General features: G+C 47.6%; 1 protein-coding gene and 2 pseudogenes across 2 annotated transcripts; 2 read left to right on the forward strand and 1 right to left on the reverse strand.

Annotated features, from left to right (window-relative positions):
- Positions 1–934: 934 nt before the first annotated feature.
- LOC116524995 lies at positions 935–1,602 on the reverse strand (annotated as a pseudogene).
- Positions 1,603–3,323: 1,721 nt separating this feature from the next.
- Positions 3,324–4,244, forward strand: LOC116525041 (annotated as a pseudogene). Its single transcript, XR_004257561.1, has one exon. The product of XR_004257561.1 is annotated as a 60S ribosomal protein L6 pseudogene (transcript).
- An 11,463-nt stretch (positions 4,245–15,707) lies between these two features.
- Positions 15,708–20,264, forward strand: SMPD1 (sphingomyelin phosphodiesterase 1). The gene is given in 7 exon segments (XM_032240572.1): positions 15,708–16,308; positions 16,788–17,027; positions 17,029–17,561; positions 18,602–18,773; positions 19,029–19,105; positions 19,304–19,449; positions 19,606–20,264. Coding segments are annotated over 7 exon segments (1,884 nt in total). The 5' UTR covers positions 15,708–16,002; the 3' UTR covers positions 20,016–20,264.
- Positions 20,265–20,756: the final 492 nt, after the last annotated feature.

Genomic DNA, 20,756 nt, shown 5'->3' on the forward strand with positions numbered 1-20,756 from the left:
AGCCCATTTTTAAATTGGGTTATTACCTGTTTTATTATTGAATAACAATAACAAAAAGGTTAAATAAACCCCCTGGTTTATTTCCAAAAAATATAAGGAACTCTTACAACCCAATAGCAAATATTTTGATTTGCAAATATGTGATTTTCCCCCATTTAATAGGTCACCTTTTCAGTGTTGATTGTTCTCCTTGCTGTGTAAGAAATTTTGAGTGGAACATAGCCACACTTGTGTAGTTTTTGCTTTTATTGCCTGGGTTTTCGGTCACATCCATAAAATTATTGCCAAAATCAATGTCATGAAGTTTTTCCCCAATGTTTTCTCCTAGGAGTTTTATAGTTTCAGGTCTTATATTTAATTCTTTAATCAATTTTGAGTGGATATCCAATTTTCACAACACTGTTTGTCGAGGAGACTACCGCTTCCCCTTTTGTGTATTCTTGGCACCATTAAAGACCAGTTAACCATATATGTATAGATTTATTCTGGGTTCTCTATTCTGTTCCATTGGTCTAAATGTCTGTCTTTATGCCAGTACCATGCTATCTTAATTACTGCAGGTGTTTGTTTGTTTTGAGATAGGATCTCTCTCTGTCACCCAGACTGGAGTACAGTGGTGAGATCTTGGCTTATTGTAACCTCTGCCTCCAGGGTTCAAGTGATTCTCCTGTCTCGGCCACCCAAGTAGCTGAGATTACAGGCATGCACCAAAACCTCCGGCTAATTTTTGTTTTTTTACTAGAGACGGGCATCCACCACGTTGGCCAGGCTGGTCTTGAACTCCTGACCTCAAGTGATCTGCCCACTTCAATCTCCTGAAGTACTAGGATTACAGGCATGAGCCACCACGCCCGGCCTATTGTAGCTTTTCTACGTATTTTGAAATCAGAAAGTGTGATGCCTCCAGCTTTGTTCTTTCTCAAGATTCATTTGGTTATTCAGTGTCCCTTGTGTTGTGATGGATCTCTTCTTGCAAGGCCTTTCCCCTCACCTGGTCTATGTGTGCCTCGTCCATGTTGCCCTTCTTTTCCAACACCACCTCTAAGTCTGTGTCTGTTTCCTCTTTCCAAGGGCCTCCTGCTACCTCACTCTCTTTCCTCCTCTTCTTTTTCTTCCTTTTCAGAGCTAGCTCCTTGATGACTGGCTGCTCTACCTTCTTTGACTTCATCTTTTCCTTCGTGGGGGCCTTCAGGCCATCTCCTATGAAAATGTATTCTGGAGCCTCAACGTTGACTGGCTTCTTTCTACGTCCTTTCCTAGAGCTGTTCTCCATGGACCAGGAGGGTTTGGAGTGGCTGGGAGGATGTCTCCCTCCTCATGGATTTTTTTTTCTTCTTCTTCTTCACCTTTCCACTGTGTTCCCTGGGCTCTTCTGCTTCTGTTTCTGCCCTAAGTCTACCTGTTCCTCACCCTCCTTCCCCACTGAGCAAGGGTCCACAGCATCCCAGGCCTCACAGAACCAAGGGTCCTGGACTGAGAAGGCTGTGGGGTCCTGGGCCCCCTTTTGTTCCTTCTTAGGTTTTTGAGCTTCTTGCCAACTCTGGTTTCCTCCTCACCCTGTCTTGGGTCTGGGGAGGTTTTCACCCCAGAGGCATGGGACATGGCAGGAAGTGACTTCATTTTCTTCTCTTTTATGGGAGGTTTTTTATTGCTGATTCAATTTCCTTACTGGTTATAGATTTATCTAGATCTCATATTTCTTCATGGTTTCATCTTGGCAAGTTGTATGTTACTAGGAATTCATCCATTTCTTCTAGGTTATCCAATTGGTTAGGGTATAATTGTTCATAGTAGCCTCTTATGATTCTTTGGACCAACTCTGTTCCTCCCCAGAAGGAAGCTGGGAGTTGGAATTTTTTCAAACAACTCATTCTGTTTTTTACCAATGGAAGGGGCTATGGCAACCACCAGCCCAAATCATTATCTTTGTTCTCCCCCAAGCAGCTAAAGATGGAGAGACAGATCCCATCATCATGAGAAGACAGAAGCCAGTCCTCTGGGAATATCCCAGGAAATCTGAGGCACTAAGAACATGGTCCAATTTATTCCCCAGAGAAAAGCTTGGTACTGGGACACTTGAAATTCTGGTGAGAGGCAAGTCTTGAGTTTCCCTCCTGGGTTCAACATGTCTGGTTTTGTGATCAGCCCAGGTGCAGAAGCCTCTCAGCTAGTTTGTGGATTTCTCACAAAGAGAATTTGTCCATGCAATGTTGTTGAATTTGCATGTTCATGAGAGGAAGGAGATGCAGGGCTTCCTATTCCACCATCTTGCTGAATATCTCAGAACAAAAATTAAAACGAAAACAAAAAGAAGGAAAATAGCACAGAATTTTAGAGGAAGTAAGGAAAGATAGAGAGAGGCTTAGGAGAGGGAAGCACATTTTACTAGAGAAGTTTTTTATGCTGTGCAACGTAATCCTCCTTTTCCCTCTCCCCTGGAAACCTCCAGTAAATCTACATTACTCAGCAAGGATTTGGGGGTTTGGATTTGTTTGGGGAAACTGAGTCTGGCCTCAGATTGAGCACAGAATGAAAGTAGAGGGTGTCCTGAAGTGACCAGCCACACATGTATGTTATTCCTGCCCCCATTCTCTCCTGAGCTGGGGTCTCCTGAAGGGCAGTGCCTTTCCTACTAACAGGTGTATCCCCAGCTTCTTGGTCTGGGCCTGACACAGAACAGTGGATGATGGCCTGACAATAGATGGAGCTAAGTTATTGTTGTTAAGCAAATACTCCCCACATTTACAGGGCCGGGTGGCTGGGCGGAGGGTGGGGGGCAGTTTTTGACATTTAACTTTTCCTTTGGCCTCTACCTCACTGTAATCATAGATTTCCTCTCTCCTGACAATGGTCACTGTGAATAAGGCATGGAAGGCTGCGGAGAGTTATAAGCTAGACCTCATTAAGTCAATGATAGTCAGCCGGGCGCAGTGGCTTACACCTGTAATCCCAGCACTTTGGGAGGCTGAGACGGATGGATCACCTGAGGTCAGGAGTTCAACACCAGCCTGGCCAACATGCTGGAATGCTGTCTCTACTAAAAATACAAAAATTAGCCAGGCATGGGTGGTGGCAGGTGCCTGTAATCCCAGCTACTCAGGAGACTGAAGCAGGAGAATCGCTTGAACCCGAGAGGCGGAGGTTGCAGTGAGCTGAGATCGTGCCATTGCACTCCAGCCTTGGCAACAGAACGAGACTCCATTTCAGTAATAACAATAAGGAGAATGATAGTCAATACAGATATAGCCTCTACTATGGGTAAGGCTGTAGATACTGTATAGTTGGTGATGAAATATAAGATGCAACTTTAAAAGTTTGCATCAGGTCTTTCCCATCTTGCAAGATGGCGGGTGAAAAAGTTGAGAAGCCGGATACTAAAGAGAAGAAACCTGAAGCCAAGAAGGCTGATGCCGGTAGCAAAGTGAAAAAGGGTAACCCCAAGGCTAAAAAGTCCAAGAAGGGGAAGCCCCATTGCAGCCGCAATCCTGTTCTTGTCAGAGGAATTGGCAGGTATTCCCGATCTGCCATGTATTCCAGAAAGGCCATGTACAAGAGGAAGTACTCAGCGGCTAAATCCAAGGTTGAAAAGAAAAAGAAGGAGAAGGTTCTTGCAACTGTTACAAAACCAGTTGGTGGTGACAAAAACGGCGGTACCCGGGTGGTTAAACTTCGCAAAATGCCTAGGTATTATCCTACTGAAGATGTGCCTCGAAAGCTGTTGAGCCACGGCAAAAAACCCTTCAGTCAGCACGTGAGAAAACTGCGAGCCAGCATCACCCCCGGGACCATTCTGATCATCCTCACTGGACACCACAGGGGCAAAAGGGTGGTTTTCCTGAAGCAGCTGGCTAGTGGCTTATTACTTGTGACTGGACCTCTGGTCCTCAATCGAGTTCCTCTACGAAGAACGCACCAGAAATTTGTCATTGCCACCTCAACCAAAATTGATATCAGCAATGTAAAAATCCCAAAACATCTTACTGATGCTTACTTCAAGAAGAAGAAGCTGCGAAAGCCCAGACACCAGGAAGGTGAGATCTTCGACACAGAAAAAGAGAAATACGAGATTACAGAACAGCGCAAGATTGATCAGAAAGCTGTGGACTCACAAATTTTACCAAAAATCAAAGCTATTCCTCAGCTCCAGGGCTACCTGCGATCTGTGTTTGCCCTGACAAATGGAATTTATCCTCACAAATTGGTATTTTAAATGTCCTGATGATCTAATTAAATAACTGATTACCTTTAAAAAAAAAAAAAAAAAAGTTTGCATCAGATACTAAAAGTCTTCCTCTGCCCTATCTACTGCTCTAAGTACTGTCTCATTGCGTCTTCACAACCTTTATCTCCATGTCACACAGAAAGAAATTGAAGCTCAAAAGGTGATGTGCTTTGTCCAGATCACACAACTAATAAGTGACAGAACAAGGATTCTAATCCAGATAGCTTGAATTTAAATTGCAGCCCTTACCACTTGGGACTTCTATATACACTGCTATGGAATTGCCTGTCAAGAGAAAATTTCTTCTGGACTTGGGCTCTCAAACGTATAGATTACTAGCTTTCCAGTAATCCCTAAAATTTCCACAAGAGGGAGACCTTTGCCCATCAGTGCTGGGCTGCTGGCTGGAATTTTGAATTTAATTTGCAGTTTCACAGAGAGATCAAGAATTGGCTGACCACTTGTCCAGAATTTGTACAGGTTTCCTGACACAACAATATGTAGGTACGCTAAGTGAATGCCTGCTTAAATTACCCCAAATTAACTAGGAAGTTCTCTGTCCCAATCAGGCAGCCCATTTTGTCCCTCTGCCAATCACTCTCCAAGCCAGGCACTCAATTTGCCACAGAGGCACAGGCTGTATAAGCTTTAGATCTTTAAACACGAGCATCCCTTTCCCTTCCCCAAGTTCTGGTCATTGTCCAATAGCCTGGAAGCCTCCACAATAGGTTTCAGAAGTTCCAAACTCCAGAGAAATTCAAGAGTAAGTTTGTTTCACCATTCCCACTACCAGCCCTGCAGAACTTTGCTCATAATGAATTTTTCTGCCCCTGGGCCTCAACCATCGCCACTATCAAGGCTGAGAGAGTGTCAGAGCAACAGGTATGGAATCCTATCATGTCATACCAGGAATCACTTTTCAGCAAAAAAGGTATAAAGTGGGCACATGACTACGGTATCCACTGGTCACATTACAGCAGACCACCCAGAAACTGCCAGCCTAATACAGTGGTAGAATCAGCTGGTAGATGCACAGCTGAAGCACAAATGTGGAAGTAACTCCTAGAGAGGAAAGGGTGCCATCTTCTAGCATGCAGTATACACTTTAAACCAGCAATCTTATACGGTGTTCTGTTCCCAATAGGTAGAACATATGGATTCAGAACCAAAGAGAGAAAGCAGGCATGGCCCTGTTTGCCATCCCTCCCAATAATCTACTTGGGAAATTTGTGCTTTCTGCTCCTACAACTCTTGGCTCTGCTGATTTAGAGGCTCTGATTCCCAATGGGGAAATGTGTCCAGCAGGGGAATGGATTACGGCTGTTACCTAGGAACTCTGGGCTCCTTGTGTGAACGGGCCAGCAAGCAAGAAGAGGCATGGTCCTGGTGACTGTAGAGTTGATCCCGACTGTCAGGGTTGATCCTGATAAGACAACTATTACAAAATGGAGACATGGGGGAATATGTCTGGCATCCAGCTGGCCCACTTGGGTGCCTCTTGGTAGTCTCTGCCCAATTTTGATGGTAAAAAGACAAGTGCAGCCGCATGGTTTGAGCAGTACATGGATACTGGAGCTCAGACCCCTCAGGAAGAAAGTTTGCATCACACCATCAGGTAAGCCACTGAAATCAGCAGAGATGCTCTCTAAGGGTGAAGGAAAGCTAAAATGGATAAAAGGGGAAAATGATGAGTATCAGTTGCTGTCCTGAGATAGGCTTCAGAGAGCTATAATTCTGTCCACTATCTTTCTTTTAATGTCCACCATGAAAAGAGACTCATTAGCATGCTAGAGGAGCTGCTTCCAGAACTTCCATGAAATGAATCCAAGTGGCACAAGAGGTAGTCTGTGGTCTAGACCTCCCTTCAGGAGCAAAAGACTTATTCCCCCATGTAAACCAAAAGTAAACTTCTAAGACCCCTGGCTGACCAATAGACTCTCCTCTCTGCCAAACACATTCCAAACTAAACCAGAAAATCTAGTTCAGGCCATGATCGAAAGTGGAGTTGGACATGCCTCATCATACTCTCCTCTCTTCAGAATTGGGAACGAGTAACCAGCATCAACATTTAAAAAAAGATCTTAGCCCTGTCATGGTAGCTCACATCTGTAATCACAGCACTTTGGGAGGCCAAGGTGGGCGGATCGCCTGAGGTCAGGAGTTTGAGACCAGCCTGACCAACATGGAGAAACTCCATCTCTGCTAAAAATACAAAATTAGCTGGGCATGGTGACATGTGCCCATAATCCCAGCTATCCAGGAAGGCTGAGGCAGGAGAATCACTTGACCTTGGGAGGCAGAGATTGCAGTGAGCTGAGATCACGCCATTGCACTCCAGCCTGGGCAACAAAAGCAAATCTTCGTCTCAAAAAAAAAAAAAGAGAGAGAGAAATCTTAATGGGGAAAACCTACCTTCTGTAGACAACCTCTTTTTTTCTCCAGGTCTCTCCTGTGATCCAGGAGAAAATTAACTAAGAGTCTGGCACCTGTTTAGGTCTGATAGCGCTCTGATACCTGCTACATGGAGGTTTCGTCTGCATGATAAAATATTGATCTCAGGTCAGGGTTAGGTGACTCACGGCTATAACACCAGAACTTTAGAAAGCCAAGGCCGGTGGATCACCTAAGTTCAGGAGTTCGAGGCCAGCATGGTCAACATGGTGAAACCCTGTTTCTACTAAAAATCCAAAAATTAGCCATGCTTGGTGGCGGGTGCCTATAATCCCAGCTACTCTGGAGGTTGAGGCAGGAGAATTGCTTGAACCCGGGAGGCAGAGATTGCAGTGAGCTGAGATTGCACCACTGCACTCCAGCCTGGGTGACAGAGCAAGACTCTGTCTCAAAAAACAAAACCAAGCAGAAACAAACAAACACACACAAATCTTGGTCTCCACAACCTCCTTAACTTAACCTAGATTTTTTTGAGATGGAGTTTCACTCTTATCGCCCAGGCTGGAGTGCAATGGCGCGATCTTGGCTCACTGCAACTTCCGCCTCCCGGGTTCAAGCAATTCTCCTGCCTCAGCCTCCCAAGTAGCTTACAGGTGCCTGCCACCACACCTGGCTAAGTTAGTATTTTTAGTAGAGATAAGGTTTCACCATTTTTGCCAGGCCGGTCTCGAATCTTGACCTCAGGTTATTCACCAGTCTTAGCCTCCAAAAGTGCTGGGATTACAGGCTAACCCACCGCTCCTGACCAACATTCCTTTCTACTGATTCCAGCTCTTTAGATAATAACTCTTTTCAACCAATTGCCAATCAGAAAATCTTTGAATCTGCCTGTGACCTGGAGGCTCTTCTCCCCTACCCCCCAGACTCCTCTGCTTCCATTTGTCTTGCCTTTCTGGACCAAACCAGTGTACATTTTACATGCATTGATTGGTGTCTTATGTCTCCCTAAAAGACATAAAACCAAGCTGTAGCCTGATCACCTTGGGCACACGCTCTGCGTGTGCTCTGAGGGTCTCCTGGGGCTGTATCACAGGCCATCGGTCACTCGCTTTTGGCTCAGAATAAATCTCTTCAAATATTTTACAAAGTTTGACTTTTCATCAACACTCAGCTGTGAAATCGCCTTTTCAAAAATTATAACTGAGGAAATTATGACAGTGAAAGACAACTGACCTAACCGACTCCATCTTGCTTCTAACATCCAAGCTGTCCTTGTTCATTCCTAGGCGTAAACCGAAGTAACGTTGGGAAGGAATTTAGTTTATAGCTTAATTTTTTTTTTTTTTTTTTTTTTTTTTTTGAGATGGAATTTTGCCCAGGCTGGAGCACAATGGCGCAATTTGGCTCACAGCAACCTCTGCCTTCTGTGTTCAAGCGATTCTCCTGCCTGATCACCTGATTCTTCCGACCTCAGGTGATCTGCCTGCCATGGCCTCCCAAAGTGCTGGGATTACAGGCATGAGCCACCATGCCCAGTTTACCAGGCTCTTTCATGCCTCATACTTTGTTCATGACATCCCTCCTCCCTCCTTTTCCTACTGCCAAAATTCTAATCCTTGAAGATTATAGATTCAAGCCTACAGTTGTGCAGAATAAGTAGCTGTCAGAGAGAAGAAAACTTTTTCCTCTATCCTCTTAGGTTCAGTGCCTGAGGCCTGTAAATTAAGCTAGCAAAAGACAAATTAACAGGAAAAAAGGGTTTATTCGTATGCACAAGGAAACCACAAAAGAAGTAGTTGGCTCATCAAATGGTTGAAATTAAAGGCTTACACATGTAACTTAGTAGGAGAAAGGGAAAGGGGAGAAAAGTTCTGGGGGCAGGGAAAGAGGTTCTTTTTTTTTTTTTTTGACATGGAGTCTCTCTCAGTCACCCAGGCTAAAGAGCAGTGGCACGATCTCGGCTCACTATAACCTCCGCCTCCCAGGTTCAAGTGATTCCCTGCCTCAGCCTCTGGAGTAGCTGGGATTATAGGCACAGGCCACCATGCCCAGCTAATTTTTTGTATTTTTAGTAGAGACAAGATTTCACCCTGCTGTCTAGGCTGGTCTCAAACTCCTGACCTCAGGTGATCCACCCGCCTTGGCCTCCCAGAGTTCTAAGATTACAGGTGTGAGCCACAGCACTGGCCCAAAAAAGAGCTTTCTTAAGGAAAGACAAAACAGTTTTTAAAAGAACAAACCTGAGGCCAGAAAGTGTGTGATGCTGTGGTCTATGCCAGCATGAGTGGTCTTTTTGTCTTCAGAGCCATTAAACTCCCCTGAAAAGGCTATTTATGTTGAGTTTACTCTTGGTCTCCCTCCCCTGACTGGAAGCCTCCCTGAAGAGGACATGTATGGCAGTCTTCATTTCTGATAAAAGAAAAATAGCTCAGAGCACTCTGAACTATGTAAGGCATGCAAAATTTATCAGGCCCAGAGAAAAATGAGCATGGGACTTTAGTCACACACTCCACCCCTCACCCCTACCCTTGTTCCCACAAAACCAAGAAATAGGGTGCAATTGTTTGTTCCTCATCAGACATGCCTCACCCTTTATCTTCACATTTCTGAGATTTGTGATACAAAGAACAAGGAATAGCCAATAAATAGCTTATATTATTTTTATGTAAATTCTTGGCGAACAACTTGGCTTCGATGAAAAGAGTCAAACCCTGTAAATTATTTGACAGGATTTATTTTTAGGCAAATATGAGTGACCATGACCCGTGACAGAGCCCTCAGGAAATCCTGAGAACATGTGCCCAAGGTGGTCAGGGTGCAGCTTAGTTTTATACATTTTAGGGATGTATGAGACATCAATCATACATTTGAGAAATACATTGGTTTGGTCCAGAAAGGTGGGACAATTTGAAGCATGGGTGGGGGACTTACAGGCTATAGGTAAATTTAAACATTTTCTGGTTGACAATTGGTTGAGTTTGTCTAAAGACCTAGGATCAATAGAAAGGAAATGTTCAGGTTAAGATAAAAGATTGTGGAGACCAAAGCTCTTTGAAGTCTCACAGTGGCTGCCTTTAGAGACAACAGATGACAAATATTTCCTATTCAAACCTTTTGTTAGAGACAGAATGCTTGTTCCTAGGTACTGCAAGGAAAAATGAGCATTCAGAAAAGTTTTCTCAACAAAGCAATTTTGCTTTCTGCAGAAAGGGTGCTCCCGTCAGCCATCTTGTCATGAGAGTACAATGAACAAAGGAAAGGTTGGCATATTTAGTCCTTAAGCATTGAGTTCTTACTGCTGTGTCCAGTCTCCGTTAGTTGGAGCCAGACCTCACAATTTTTTTTTTTTTTTTTTTTTTAAGACGGGGTTTCACCATGTTGGTCAGGTTGGTCTTGAAATCCCGACCTCGAGTGATCCACCTGCCTTGGCCTCCAAAGTGCTTGGATTATAGGCATGAGCCACCACGCCCAGCCCAGACCTCACAATCTAAACTAAAACCCAATTGGCTAACAACTTAAAACTTTTCTAAACAGGTAAAGGCAATGGGAACAAAGAAAAAGAGGAAGTCCAAATAAGGAAGGGGCATAGGCTGCAAGCTGGGGCATGCCTGTGAGCATGTCCAGCATAAATATCTTGGTTAAAGTAAAGGACATAGAATGTACTATGTGTCTGTGGTCATGTCTAACAGCTACGCAGGATAGGGCTTAACAAAGAGTTATCAGTAAAAAGCAAAAAGGCTTTGAAGAAAGTTAGTCTTTAAAACAAACTATTATTCCTGGGCTGGGCACGGTGAATCACGCCTGTATTCTGAGCATTTTAGGAGGCTGAGGCAGGTGGATTACGAGGTCAGGAGTTGGAGATCAGCCTGGCTAATAGGGTGAAACACAGTCTCTACTAAAAATATAAAAAATTAGCTGGGTGTGGTGGCATGTGCCTGTTGTCCCAGTTACTCAGGAAGCTGAGGCAGGAGAATCGCTTGAACCTGGGAGGCAGAGGTTGCAGTGAGTGGAGATTTGCCACTGTACTCCAGAGCCTGGGCAACAGAGTGAGACACTGTCTCAAAAAAAAACCCCAAAAAACAAAACAAACAAACAAACAAAAAACTATTATTTCTAACATTTATTATTCTTATTCTTTAACAAGAAGAGAAACTTTGAAAGGAAATTTTGCTTTCTACACCTTTAAAAGGTGCTAGACTCTCAGTTAATCTCTTCAGGATTGGGAGGGCCTGGAAGAAAAAGCTCTATCTGTGTTATTAGAGATTCTTTACAGATGTAAATTTTCCCCCACAAAGGACAGTTTTGCAGGGCCATTTCAAAATATGGCAAAGTGGTTGGGCATGGTGGCTCACTCCTATAATCCCAGCAGTTTGGGAGGCTGAGGTGGGTGGATCACCTGAGGTCAGGAAATCAAGACTAGCCTGGCCAACATGGCAAAACCCCATCTCTACTAAAAATACAAAAATTAGCCAGGTGTGGTGGCAGGCACCTGTAATCCCAGCTACTCCGGAGGTTGAGGCAGGAGAATCCCTTGAACTCCAGAGGTGGAGGTTGCAGTGAGCCAAGATCACATCATTGCATTCCAGCCTGGGTGACAAAAGGGAAACTCTGTCTCCACCCTCCCCCAAATATGACAAATAAACATGTTTTGGGGTAAAACATTATTATTTTCTTCTTTGTCACATAATGTTATGCCAGAGTCAGACTGAAAAGTACGTCACAATATATAGGGTTAAATAAAACCCATCTGATGAGAATTTTCGGTTAATAGGGCATGACTACCCAGACTTCTTTGATAGGAATTTGGGCAAGATAAAAAATCAGAGCTTACTCCTCATTAGGAACTGCCTCTTCTTCTCCTTTAAAAACCCACATGTGACTACTGCTAACTGGGAGCATACACTCAGGGCAACTTGAATCTATGTTTCCAAGTGCAGTCTTCAAACATGGCCCAAATAAACACTACTTGTATTGTTTGCCTTAGATTTTTCCCTTTAGGTCGACATTTCTAAGAAGTTTTAACCAGATGAAGAAAGCTCCAAGAAGGTTTATTTTTGCAACTGTTTAATCTGAAATGTCTTCAGCTTAAAATAATCATTATACCAACTCTGGTGTTCTGAATGGGTCCCCACACAGCAAAGAATAGAGCCAGAATGCTGCATTTCTGAAAGGAAAATAAAAACTCAGGACCACAGTTTACTACGCCAAAAGGAAAAAAATTAAGCCGACAACTGAGTCATACAAAAAGCTGTCTTTCCTTTTGTTCCTAAGCAGATAGCTAAAGATAAAAGTTTAAGTCCAGGTGCCGTGGCTCACACCTGTAATCCCAACACTTTGGGAAGCCGTGGCAGGCAGATCACAAGGTCAAGAGATTAAGGCCATCCTGGCCAGCATGGTGAAACCCCGTCTCTACTAAAAATACAAAAAATTAGCTGGGCGTGGTATTGCATCATGTCTGTAATCTCCACTACTCAGGAGGCTGAGGCAGGAGGATTGCTGGAACCCAGGTGGCAGAGGCTGCAGTGAGCCTAGATCGTGCCACTGCACCCTAGGCTGACAACAGAGTAAGACTCTGTCTAAAAAAAAAAAAAAAAAAAAAAAAAGGTTGAATATCTCCACAGGCATATTTGCTTTATCTTATGTATAGTGCCAGATGAATACAGAGTTGTCTCTGTGACAATTGGATTACTATACCCTTCCTCTTTCCCTCCAACTCACTTTTCCCCTTTAAATATTGAAGCCCTCAAAATCATCTTTGGAGAAAGGCACAGACCACAGACTGTTTCTGTGATTCCGTGTTTATTTCTTCCAGCCATGTCCTTAACCTTGGCAAAAAAAAGTTCTAAATTGATTGAGACCTGTCTCAGACATGTTTTTTGGTTGACACATTCAAATGCCAGTTCCAGCACTTACTAGCTAGCTATGGGATCTTGAGCCATTTGCTTAATCCTACTTTCCTTCTCCATAAAATGGTGGTAATTATAATGCCGACTTCCTAAATTTGTTGTGAGGATTGAGTTAATGCAAAGTCCTCAGAAAAGTACCTATAGGGAGTTGACTCAGGCCAAGGGCCAAGGTTGAGGACTGTAGCCCAGGACACACTTGCAAGTCGTCTTGGTGAGAGTGCTCTGGACAACAAGAGAGGCTCAAATTTTTTTTTTTTTTTTTTTTTTTTTTTTTTTTTTTGAGACGGAGTTTCGCTCTTGTTAGGCAGGCTGGAGTGCAATGGCGCGATCTCGGCTCACCGCAACCTCCGCCTCCTGGGTTCAGGCAATTCTCCTGCCTCAGCCTCCTGAGTAGCTGGGATTACAGGCACGCGCCACCATGCCCAGCTAATTTTTTTGTAGCTTTAGTAGAGACGGGGTTTCACCGTGTTGACCAGGGTGGTCTCGATCTCTTGACCTCGTGATCCACCCGCCTCGGCCTCCCAAAGTGCTGGGATTACAGGCGTGAGCCACCGCGCCCGGCCAAGAGAGGCTCAAATTTTTAAAGAAAAAAAGATGAATTAGGAGAGGAAGTGATTACAAAAGTTGGTCATCAGGAATTCTCATATTCTCATTGTTTACAGAAATAACACTGGTTATACATTTTTTTTTTTTTTTTTTTTTTTTTTTTGAGACAGAGTCTTGCTCTGTCGCCAGGCACCAGGCTGGAGTGCAGTGGCACGATCTCGGCTCACTGTAACCTCCGCCTCCTGGGTTCAAGCAATTCTCCTGCCTCAGCCTCCCGAGTAGCTTGAATTATAGGTGCATGCCACCACGCCCAGCTAATTTTTGTATTTTTTAGTAGAGACGGAGTTTCACAGTGTTGGCCAGGACAGTCTCAATCTCTTGACCTCGTGATCTGCTCACCTCAGCCTCCCAAAGTGCTGGGACTACAGGCGTGAGCCACTGCGCCCGGCCTGGTTATACATTCTTTAGAGCTTGGCTATACATTGTTGAACTATAAGATGTATGGCATTTAATGGCTACTTGGCATAGCAAGTGATTTCAAGAGATAATTACTTAGCTCAAAGAAGAGAGCGACTGTTGTTACATTTTATTTTATTTTATATTTTATTTTTTTGAGATGGAGTTTTGCTCTTGTTGTCCAGGCTGGAGTGCAATGGCTCAATCTCGGCTCACTGCAACCTCCGCCTCCCGGGTTTAAGCAATTCCCTGCCTCAGCTTCTCCAGTAGCTGGATTATAGGCACCCGCCACCATGCTCAGATAATTTTTGTATTTTTAGTAGAGATGGGGTTTCACCATCTTGGCCAGGCTGGTCTTGAACTCCTGACCTCATGATCCACCTGCCTCCGCCTCCCAAAGTGCTGGGATTACAAGCAGGAGCCACCACGCCCGGCCTCGGTTTAGGGTTTAATTGCTGTTCTGCCACTTAACTTCCTTGTGCCTCATCCTAAAAGCAGATAATAGTATTTGCAGGGACCAAGGGAAACTTCCCTTTCACCCTCTGAAATTCTGCTGGAAATCAATCCACAAAAAGCAGATTAATTGAAGAAAAGACATACACATTTTATTTTATTTATTTTTTTATTTTTTTGAGACAGAGTTTCAGTCTTGTTACCCAGGCTGCAGTGCAATGGCGCGATCTCGGCTCACCGCAACCTCCGCCTCCTGGGTTCAGGCAATTCTCCTGCCTCAGCCTCCTGAGTAGCTGGGACTACAGGCACGCACCACCATGCCCAGCTAATTTTTTGTATTTTTAGTAGAGACGGGGTTTCACCGTGTTGACCAGGATGGTCTCGATCTCTTGACCTCGTGATCCACCCGCCTCGGCCTCCCAAAGTACTGGGATTACAGGCGTGAGCCACCACGCCCGGCCACACATTTTATTAATGTGTCCACGAAGAATCACAGAGTGACTACCACTTCCCAACCGAGTTCAGAAGCTTATGTGGCATCCAGGCAAAACAGGTTATGGGAGTGAGAAGAGATTCTGCTGAGGGAGAGGAATGGATCAGGGAACAGATTAACTAGTAGATTACCATGTGGAACGGTCTGTTCAGGTGTGGTTATATTCTTGTTTTTTGTTTGTTTTGTTTCGTTTTGAGGCAGAGTTTCGCTCTTATTGCCCAGGCTGGAGTGCAATGGCGCGATGTCAGCTCACCGAAACCTCTGCCTCCCAGGTTCAAGCGATTCTCCTGCCTCAGCCTCCTGAGTACTTGGGACTACAGGCATGCACCACCACGCCCGGCAAATTTTGCATTTTTAGTAGAGACGGGGTTTCTCCATGTTGGTCAAACTGGTCTCCAATTCCCGACCTCAGGTGATCCTCCCGCCTCGGCCTCCCAAAGTGCTGGGATTACAGGCGTGAGCCACCGTGCCTGGCTATATTCTTGGTTTTATAGGGAGGGGAAGAAAAAAAGCAACTGTTCCTTTGATGGGTCTGGATGCTTGGTAGATAAAGGCTCTGGGAGAAAAAGAGCGGGCGTAGGAAAGTCAGAGAGACCTTGAGGCTTAGCTTAGTAAGTCAAACCACCATATTTTGGGTATAGATTTCTGAGCCTCAATATAATAGGTACTGCTTAGGGCTGTTGTGAGAATAGAAGATTAATAATTGTAAAGTGCCTGGACTGGTGCTTGGTACATTGTAAACCACTCCATAAATGTTCGCTTTCATTGTGCGGGACACACGGAGGTGGGAGACCCATCTGGGTTCCAGCCCCTGTTACTGGCCCCCATAGCTATTTGTCTTTACGGCTTCTTAGTCTCTTCACTATCTCTAAGCTTTAGTTTCCTCATCTGAATCAAAGGTGACTCAGTGATTCTCAGGGTGAATCAAGGGTGCTGGTGCCAGTGGCAGACATGGGCAATCGAGGGAAGGCGCCTCCCTGTCAGGGGCAACACACCCAGTGGGAGGATCCTGCCGGCCCTGCTCTCTCCTACCCTCCCTTCCTGAACTAAATGCCGGGGTCAGTCTGGCAGCTATTCCAGGAATCTGAACGCAGATTCGGACAAAGGGGGCGCCTTCCAGCGGCCACATCACATGGAGCCCCAAAGCACGAGCGCGGCGGCTGGCGCAGCCTCCCGCGGCTGTGACCCCAAGGCGGAGCCCCTGGCGACCGCCGGGAGCGTCCCCACCCTCTAGGCCGGCGCGCTCTCGGGCAGGGCGGGGCGGGGAGAGGGGGCGGGATCGGGGCGGTCCCGGGCGCGCCCGGCCCGGTCCGCCTCCGCGGCGCTGACAGGTGCCCGCCGCCGGGGGATCAGCTGCTGCGAGTCGTAGGAAGAGGAAGGGGCGGAGCTGCTGTGCAGCCGGCCGCGGAGCAGTCAGCCGACTACAGGGAAGGGTAATCGGGCGTCCCTAGCGCCGCCCGGGGCCCTGTGGGCCAGCTAGGGCCCAGGCCGGTGGGGACGGGACAGAGAACCAGCCCCGTGTAGGAAGCCCGACAATGCCCCGCTATGAAGCGTCACCCTGCCAGAACCGCCTCAGGTCCGGCCGGGAGCAGGGACAAGACAGGACCTCCGGAGCCCCTGGACTCCTTTGGATGGGCCTGGTGTTGGTGCTGGCGCTCGCGCTGGCTCTGCCTGACTCTCTGGTTCTCTGGGCTCCGGCAGAGGCTCACCCTCTTCCTGCCCAAGGCCATCCTGCCAGGTTACATCGCATAGTGCCCCAGCTCCGAGATGTCTTTGGGTGGGGGAACCTCACCTGCCCAGTCTGCAAAGGTCTATTCACCGTCATCAACCTTGGGCTGAAGGTGAGCACTGGAGGGGCTGCAGTGGAGGAGGCCGAAGGGAGTGCTGGGGCTGGGGGCTGGGGCTAATGCTGGCGCCCTGGGGTCAGAATGCATCCCTGATGGAGAGGGTGGCATCTACAATCTGTCACTGGGTTTGCTCCCCTTTGGGGACACCCATGGCTACATGCCAGCACCACCCCATTGTGACCTTTGTGAAGTAAGAAAAGAATGCAGACAGAGTCTGAGAAAGTCAGCTTGTCAAGCAAAGGCCTTAAATGCCACAGGCCACTGAGCTAAAGAGGAAGCAATGGCCTGGTGCTGCTTGAGTTACAGGGCAGTATCTGGAAGGCAAAGGTGTGCACTGAGCTTTCTTCACCATTTTGGCACTGAGTCCTACCCAGCCCCAGTTTGGAAATGGAGGCCTAAGGGGTGGTGGCCAGGGTTGGCCTGGTTCCTCTGCTCTGCCTCTGATTTCTCACCATGCATTCCTCCCACCGCAGAAGGAACCCAATGTGGCTCGCGTGGGCTCCGTGGCCATCAAACTATGCAATCTGCTGAAGATAGCACCACCTGCTGTGTGCCAATCCATTGTCCATCTCTTTGAGGATGACATGGTGGAGGCTTGGAGACGCTCAGTGCTGAGCCCATCTGAGGCCTGTGGCCTGCTGCTGGGCTCCACCTGTGGACACTGGGACATTTTCTCATCTTGGAACATCTCTTTGCCCACTGTGCCGAAGCCGCCCCCCCAAGCCCCCCAGCCCCCCAGCCCCAGGTGCCCCTGTCAGCCGCGTCCTCTTCCTCACTGACCTGCACTGGGATCATGACTACCTGGAGGGCATGGACCCTGACTGTGCTGACCCACTGTGTTGCCGCCGGGGTTCTGGACTGCCGCCTGCCTCCCGGCCAGGTGCTGGATACTGGGGTGAATACAGCAAGTGTGACCTGCCCCTAAGGACCCTGGAGAGCCTGTTGAGTGGGCTGGGCCCAGCCGGCCCTTTTGATATGGTATACTGGACAGGAGACATACCTGCCCATGATGTCTGGCACCAGACTCGTCAGGACCAACTGCGGGCCCTAACCACCGTCACAGCCCTCGTGAGGAAGTTTCTGGGGCCTGTGCCAGTGTACCCTGCTGTGGGCAACCATGAGAGCACACCAGTCAATAGCTTCCCTCCCCCCTTCATTGAGGGCAATCACTCCTCCAGCTGGCTCTATGAAGCAATGGCCAAGGCTTGGGAGAACTGGTTGCCTGCTGAAGCCCTGCGCACCCTCAGGTACTTACCGTCCATGGAAACCCAGGAAGGGAAAAGAAAAGTGAATGAAAGCAAAGGGAGAAGGGAACCTGGGGCATTGTCTCTGATTGCTCTAGCATGAGTCCTTAGTGCTCTTCACTTGGCTCCCCTAATCTGACTCCCCCTTCCCTTTCTACCCTTTTGCCACATCAGTCTATTTTTTATTTTATTTTAATTTAATTTTTGTAGAGACCAGATCTTGCTATGTTGTTCAGGCTGGTCTCAAACTCCTAACCTCAAGTGATCCTCCCCCCTCGACCTCTCAAAGTGCTGAGACTACAGGCATGAGTTCCTGCTCCCAGCCCTCCCTTATCTCCAGCCACCCTCCTTCAAAGGTCTGGCAGTATAACCTCTCCATGCCCCAGCTGTCTGAGGCTCATGTTGGCCCTCTGGAAATGATTCCCCAACCCCCTTTTTTTTTGAGACAGAGTTTCACTCTTGTTACCCAGGCTGGAGTGCAATGGCGCGATCTCGGCTCACCGCAACCTCCGCCTCCTGGGTTCAGGCAATTCTCCTGCCTCAACCTCCTGAGTAGCTGGGATTACAGGCACGCGCCACCATGCCCAGCTAATGTTTTGTATTTTTAGTAGAGACAGGGTTTCACCATGTTGACCAGGATGGTCTCGAGCTCTTGACCTCGTGATCCACCTGCCTCGGCCTTCAAAGTGCTTGGATTACATTGAGCCACCGCGCCCAGTGATTTCCCCTTTTTTTAAACTGCTCCAATTTTCCCCACCTTACCCATCCCATGTCATCTTCCCTCTGTGTGGCCCTTGCTTCCCATTCTAGCTCACTGTTATCCCTCCCCCATACTACTGGAGCCCTCAGCCCTCTGAGCTTTTCTTATATGTCACACAGACCTAATAATTAGAACTGTTGAGTCTCTGGCTAGACTGAGCTCCTTGTAAGTGCGGAAGATGTCATGTCTGCTTTTACCCTCCACCCAAATGCCCAGCGCAGGACTGAGCATGCAGGATCAGGATTGGAACAAGTGTTGACCTCTCACGTTTACTTTGTTTCAGAATCGGGGGGTTCTATGCTCTTTCCCCATACCCCGGCCTCCGCCTCATCTCTCTCAATATGAATTTTTGTTCCCGTGAGAATTTCTGGCTCTTGATCAACTCCACGGATCCCGCAGGACAGCTCCAGTGGCTGGTTGGGGAGCTTCAGGCTGCTGAGGATCGAGGAGACAAAGTGAGAGGGAGTGGTGGGAACACGGTGGTGCTGGGGGACAAGTAGGCTCCTGTTGAGCTGGAGCCCCTCTGGGCAGAGAAGTTTGATTTTCCTGACATTCCAACACAACAACAGTGTTCCTGACACAACAACAGTGTCCCCTGGGAGTTCGGTTCACGGTCATGGTTGAAAGCCTTCATTCAGTTCCCCTCTCTCTAGCCAGGGTTGTCTGGACCCCTTCGAGCCCTGATTACCATCTTTAACTCTCCCTACTAGGTGCATATAATTGGCCACATTCCCCCAGGGCATTGTCTGAAGAGCTGGAGCTGGAATTATTACCGAATTATAGCCAGGTAGGAGGGAGATGAGGGTGGGACTGGGGACAGGGTTTCTGAAGGCTGAAAATTCCCTTGGGCATCTTACCATCTCTGCTGTCCCATGACGTGGGGAGCCTCCTCAACTGAGCAGGTTGGAGAAAAAGGGCATACTGTCTCCCCAGATCTCTTCCTACCCCATCCTAGAATCTTTTGAATGTAGTGTCTTCTGGCCAGGTATGAGAACACCCTGGCTGGTCAGTTCTTTGGCCACACTCATGTGGATGAATTTGAGGTGTTCTATGATGAAGAGACTCTGAGCCGGCCTCTGGCTGTAGCCTTCTTGGCACCCAGTGCAACTACCTACATCGGCCTTAATCCTGGTGAGTGAGGAAGAAGGGAGCCTCCCTTATCTTAGAGTTGGTGGGACAGAGAAAGGAGGTTGGAGCTGGAGGCTGCAATGTGTGGGCAGGATGTGTAGCCCCTTCCTGGAGCTGCCCTTGCTCCTGTCCCCTCCAGTCAAACCTGCTTCCTTGCAGGTTACCGTGTGTACCAAATAGATGGAAACTACTCTGGGAGCTCTCACGTGGTCCTGGACCATGAGACCTACATCCTCAATCTGACCCAGGCAAATGTACCTGGAGCTATGCCGCACTGGCAGCTTCTCTACAGGGCTCGAGAAACCTATGGGCTGCTCAACGCACTGCCTGAGGCCTGGCACAACCTGGTATATCGCATGCGGGGCGACATGCAACTCTTCCAGACCTTCTGGTTTCTCTACCATAAGGGCCACCCGCCCTCGGAGCCCTGTGGCACGCCCTGCCGTCTGGCTACTCTTTGTGCCCAGCTCTCTGGCCGTGCTGACAGCCCTGCTCTGTGCCGCCACCTGGTGCCAGGTGGGAGCCTCCCAGAGGCCCAGGGCCTGTGGCCAAGGCCATTGTTTTGCTAGGGCCCCAGGGCCCACAGTTGGGAAAGTTCTTGATGCAGGAAAGGATGAAAAAGCCCAATTGCTGCTGTGGTTCAACCAGGCAAGATCATCCAGTGGAAGAACCAGTCCCTGGGCCCCAAGGATGCTGGAGAAACAGGACCTTCTCCTTTCCTGGAGCTGGTTTAGCTGGATATGGGAGGGGGTTTGGCTGCCTGTGCCCAGGATCTAGACTGCCTTGAGGCTGCTGTATGGTGGAGCAGAGGCCTAAATTGACAAGGCCCTGGGCAGATAAGACAGCTGAGCTGTCGCCCCAGGCATGTTCTGCTCAGCCAGGAACCCTGTACTGCTGGTGCGACCTAATCCCGCCAGTCTGTCAAAATAAAGATAAGAGTAGCTGGGTGTGGTGGCGGACGCCTGTAATCCTAGCTGCTTGGGAGGCTGAGGCAGAGAGCTGCTTGAACCTGGGAGGCTGAGGTTGCAGTAGGCTGGGATCCCACCACTGCACTCCAGCCTGGGCAACAAAGAGACTCCATCTCAAAAAAAAAAGAAGTAAATAAAATAAAGAAATAAAGAAAGATAAGAGACTTGGACTCCAGACCCCTGTGTGACTGTCCCAATTTCTTCTTTCCAAGCAAGCAGGGCAAGGAGACCTTTGGAGCAAGATCATAACTGAGGCACAGTTGGGCGCTGTGGCTCACGCCTGTAATCCCAACACTTTGGGAGGCCGAGGTGGGAGGATCACTTGAGGTCGGGAGTTCAAGA

The sequence above is a fragment of the Sapajus apella genome, unplaced genomic scaffold (genome assembly GCF_009761245.1).
Source record: "Sapajus apella isolate SASKATOON/1434 unplaced genomic scaffold, GSC_monkey_1.0 scaffold47, whole genome shotgun sequence".
NCBI classification, from domain to species: domain Eukaryota; kingdom Metazoa; phylum Chordata; class Mammalia; order Primates; family Cebidae; genus Sapajus; species Sapajus apella.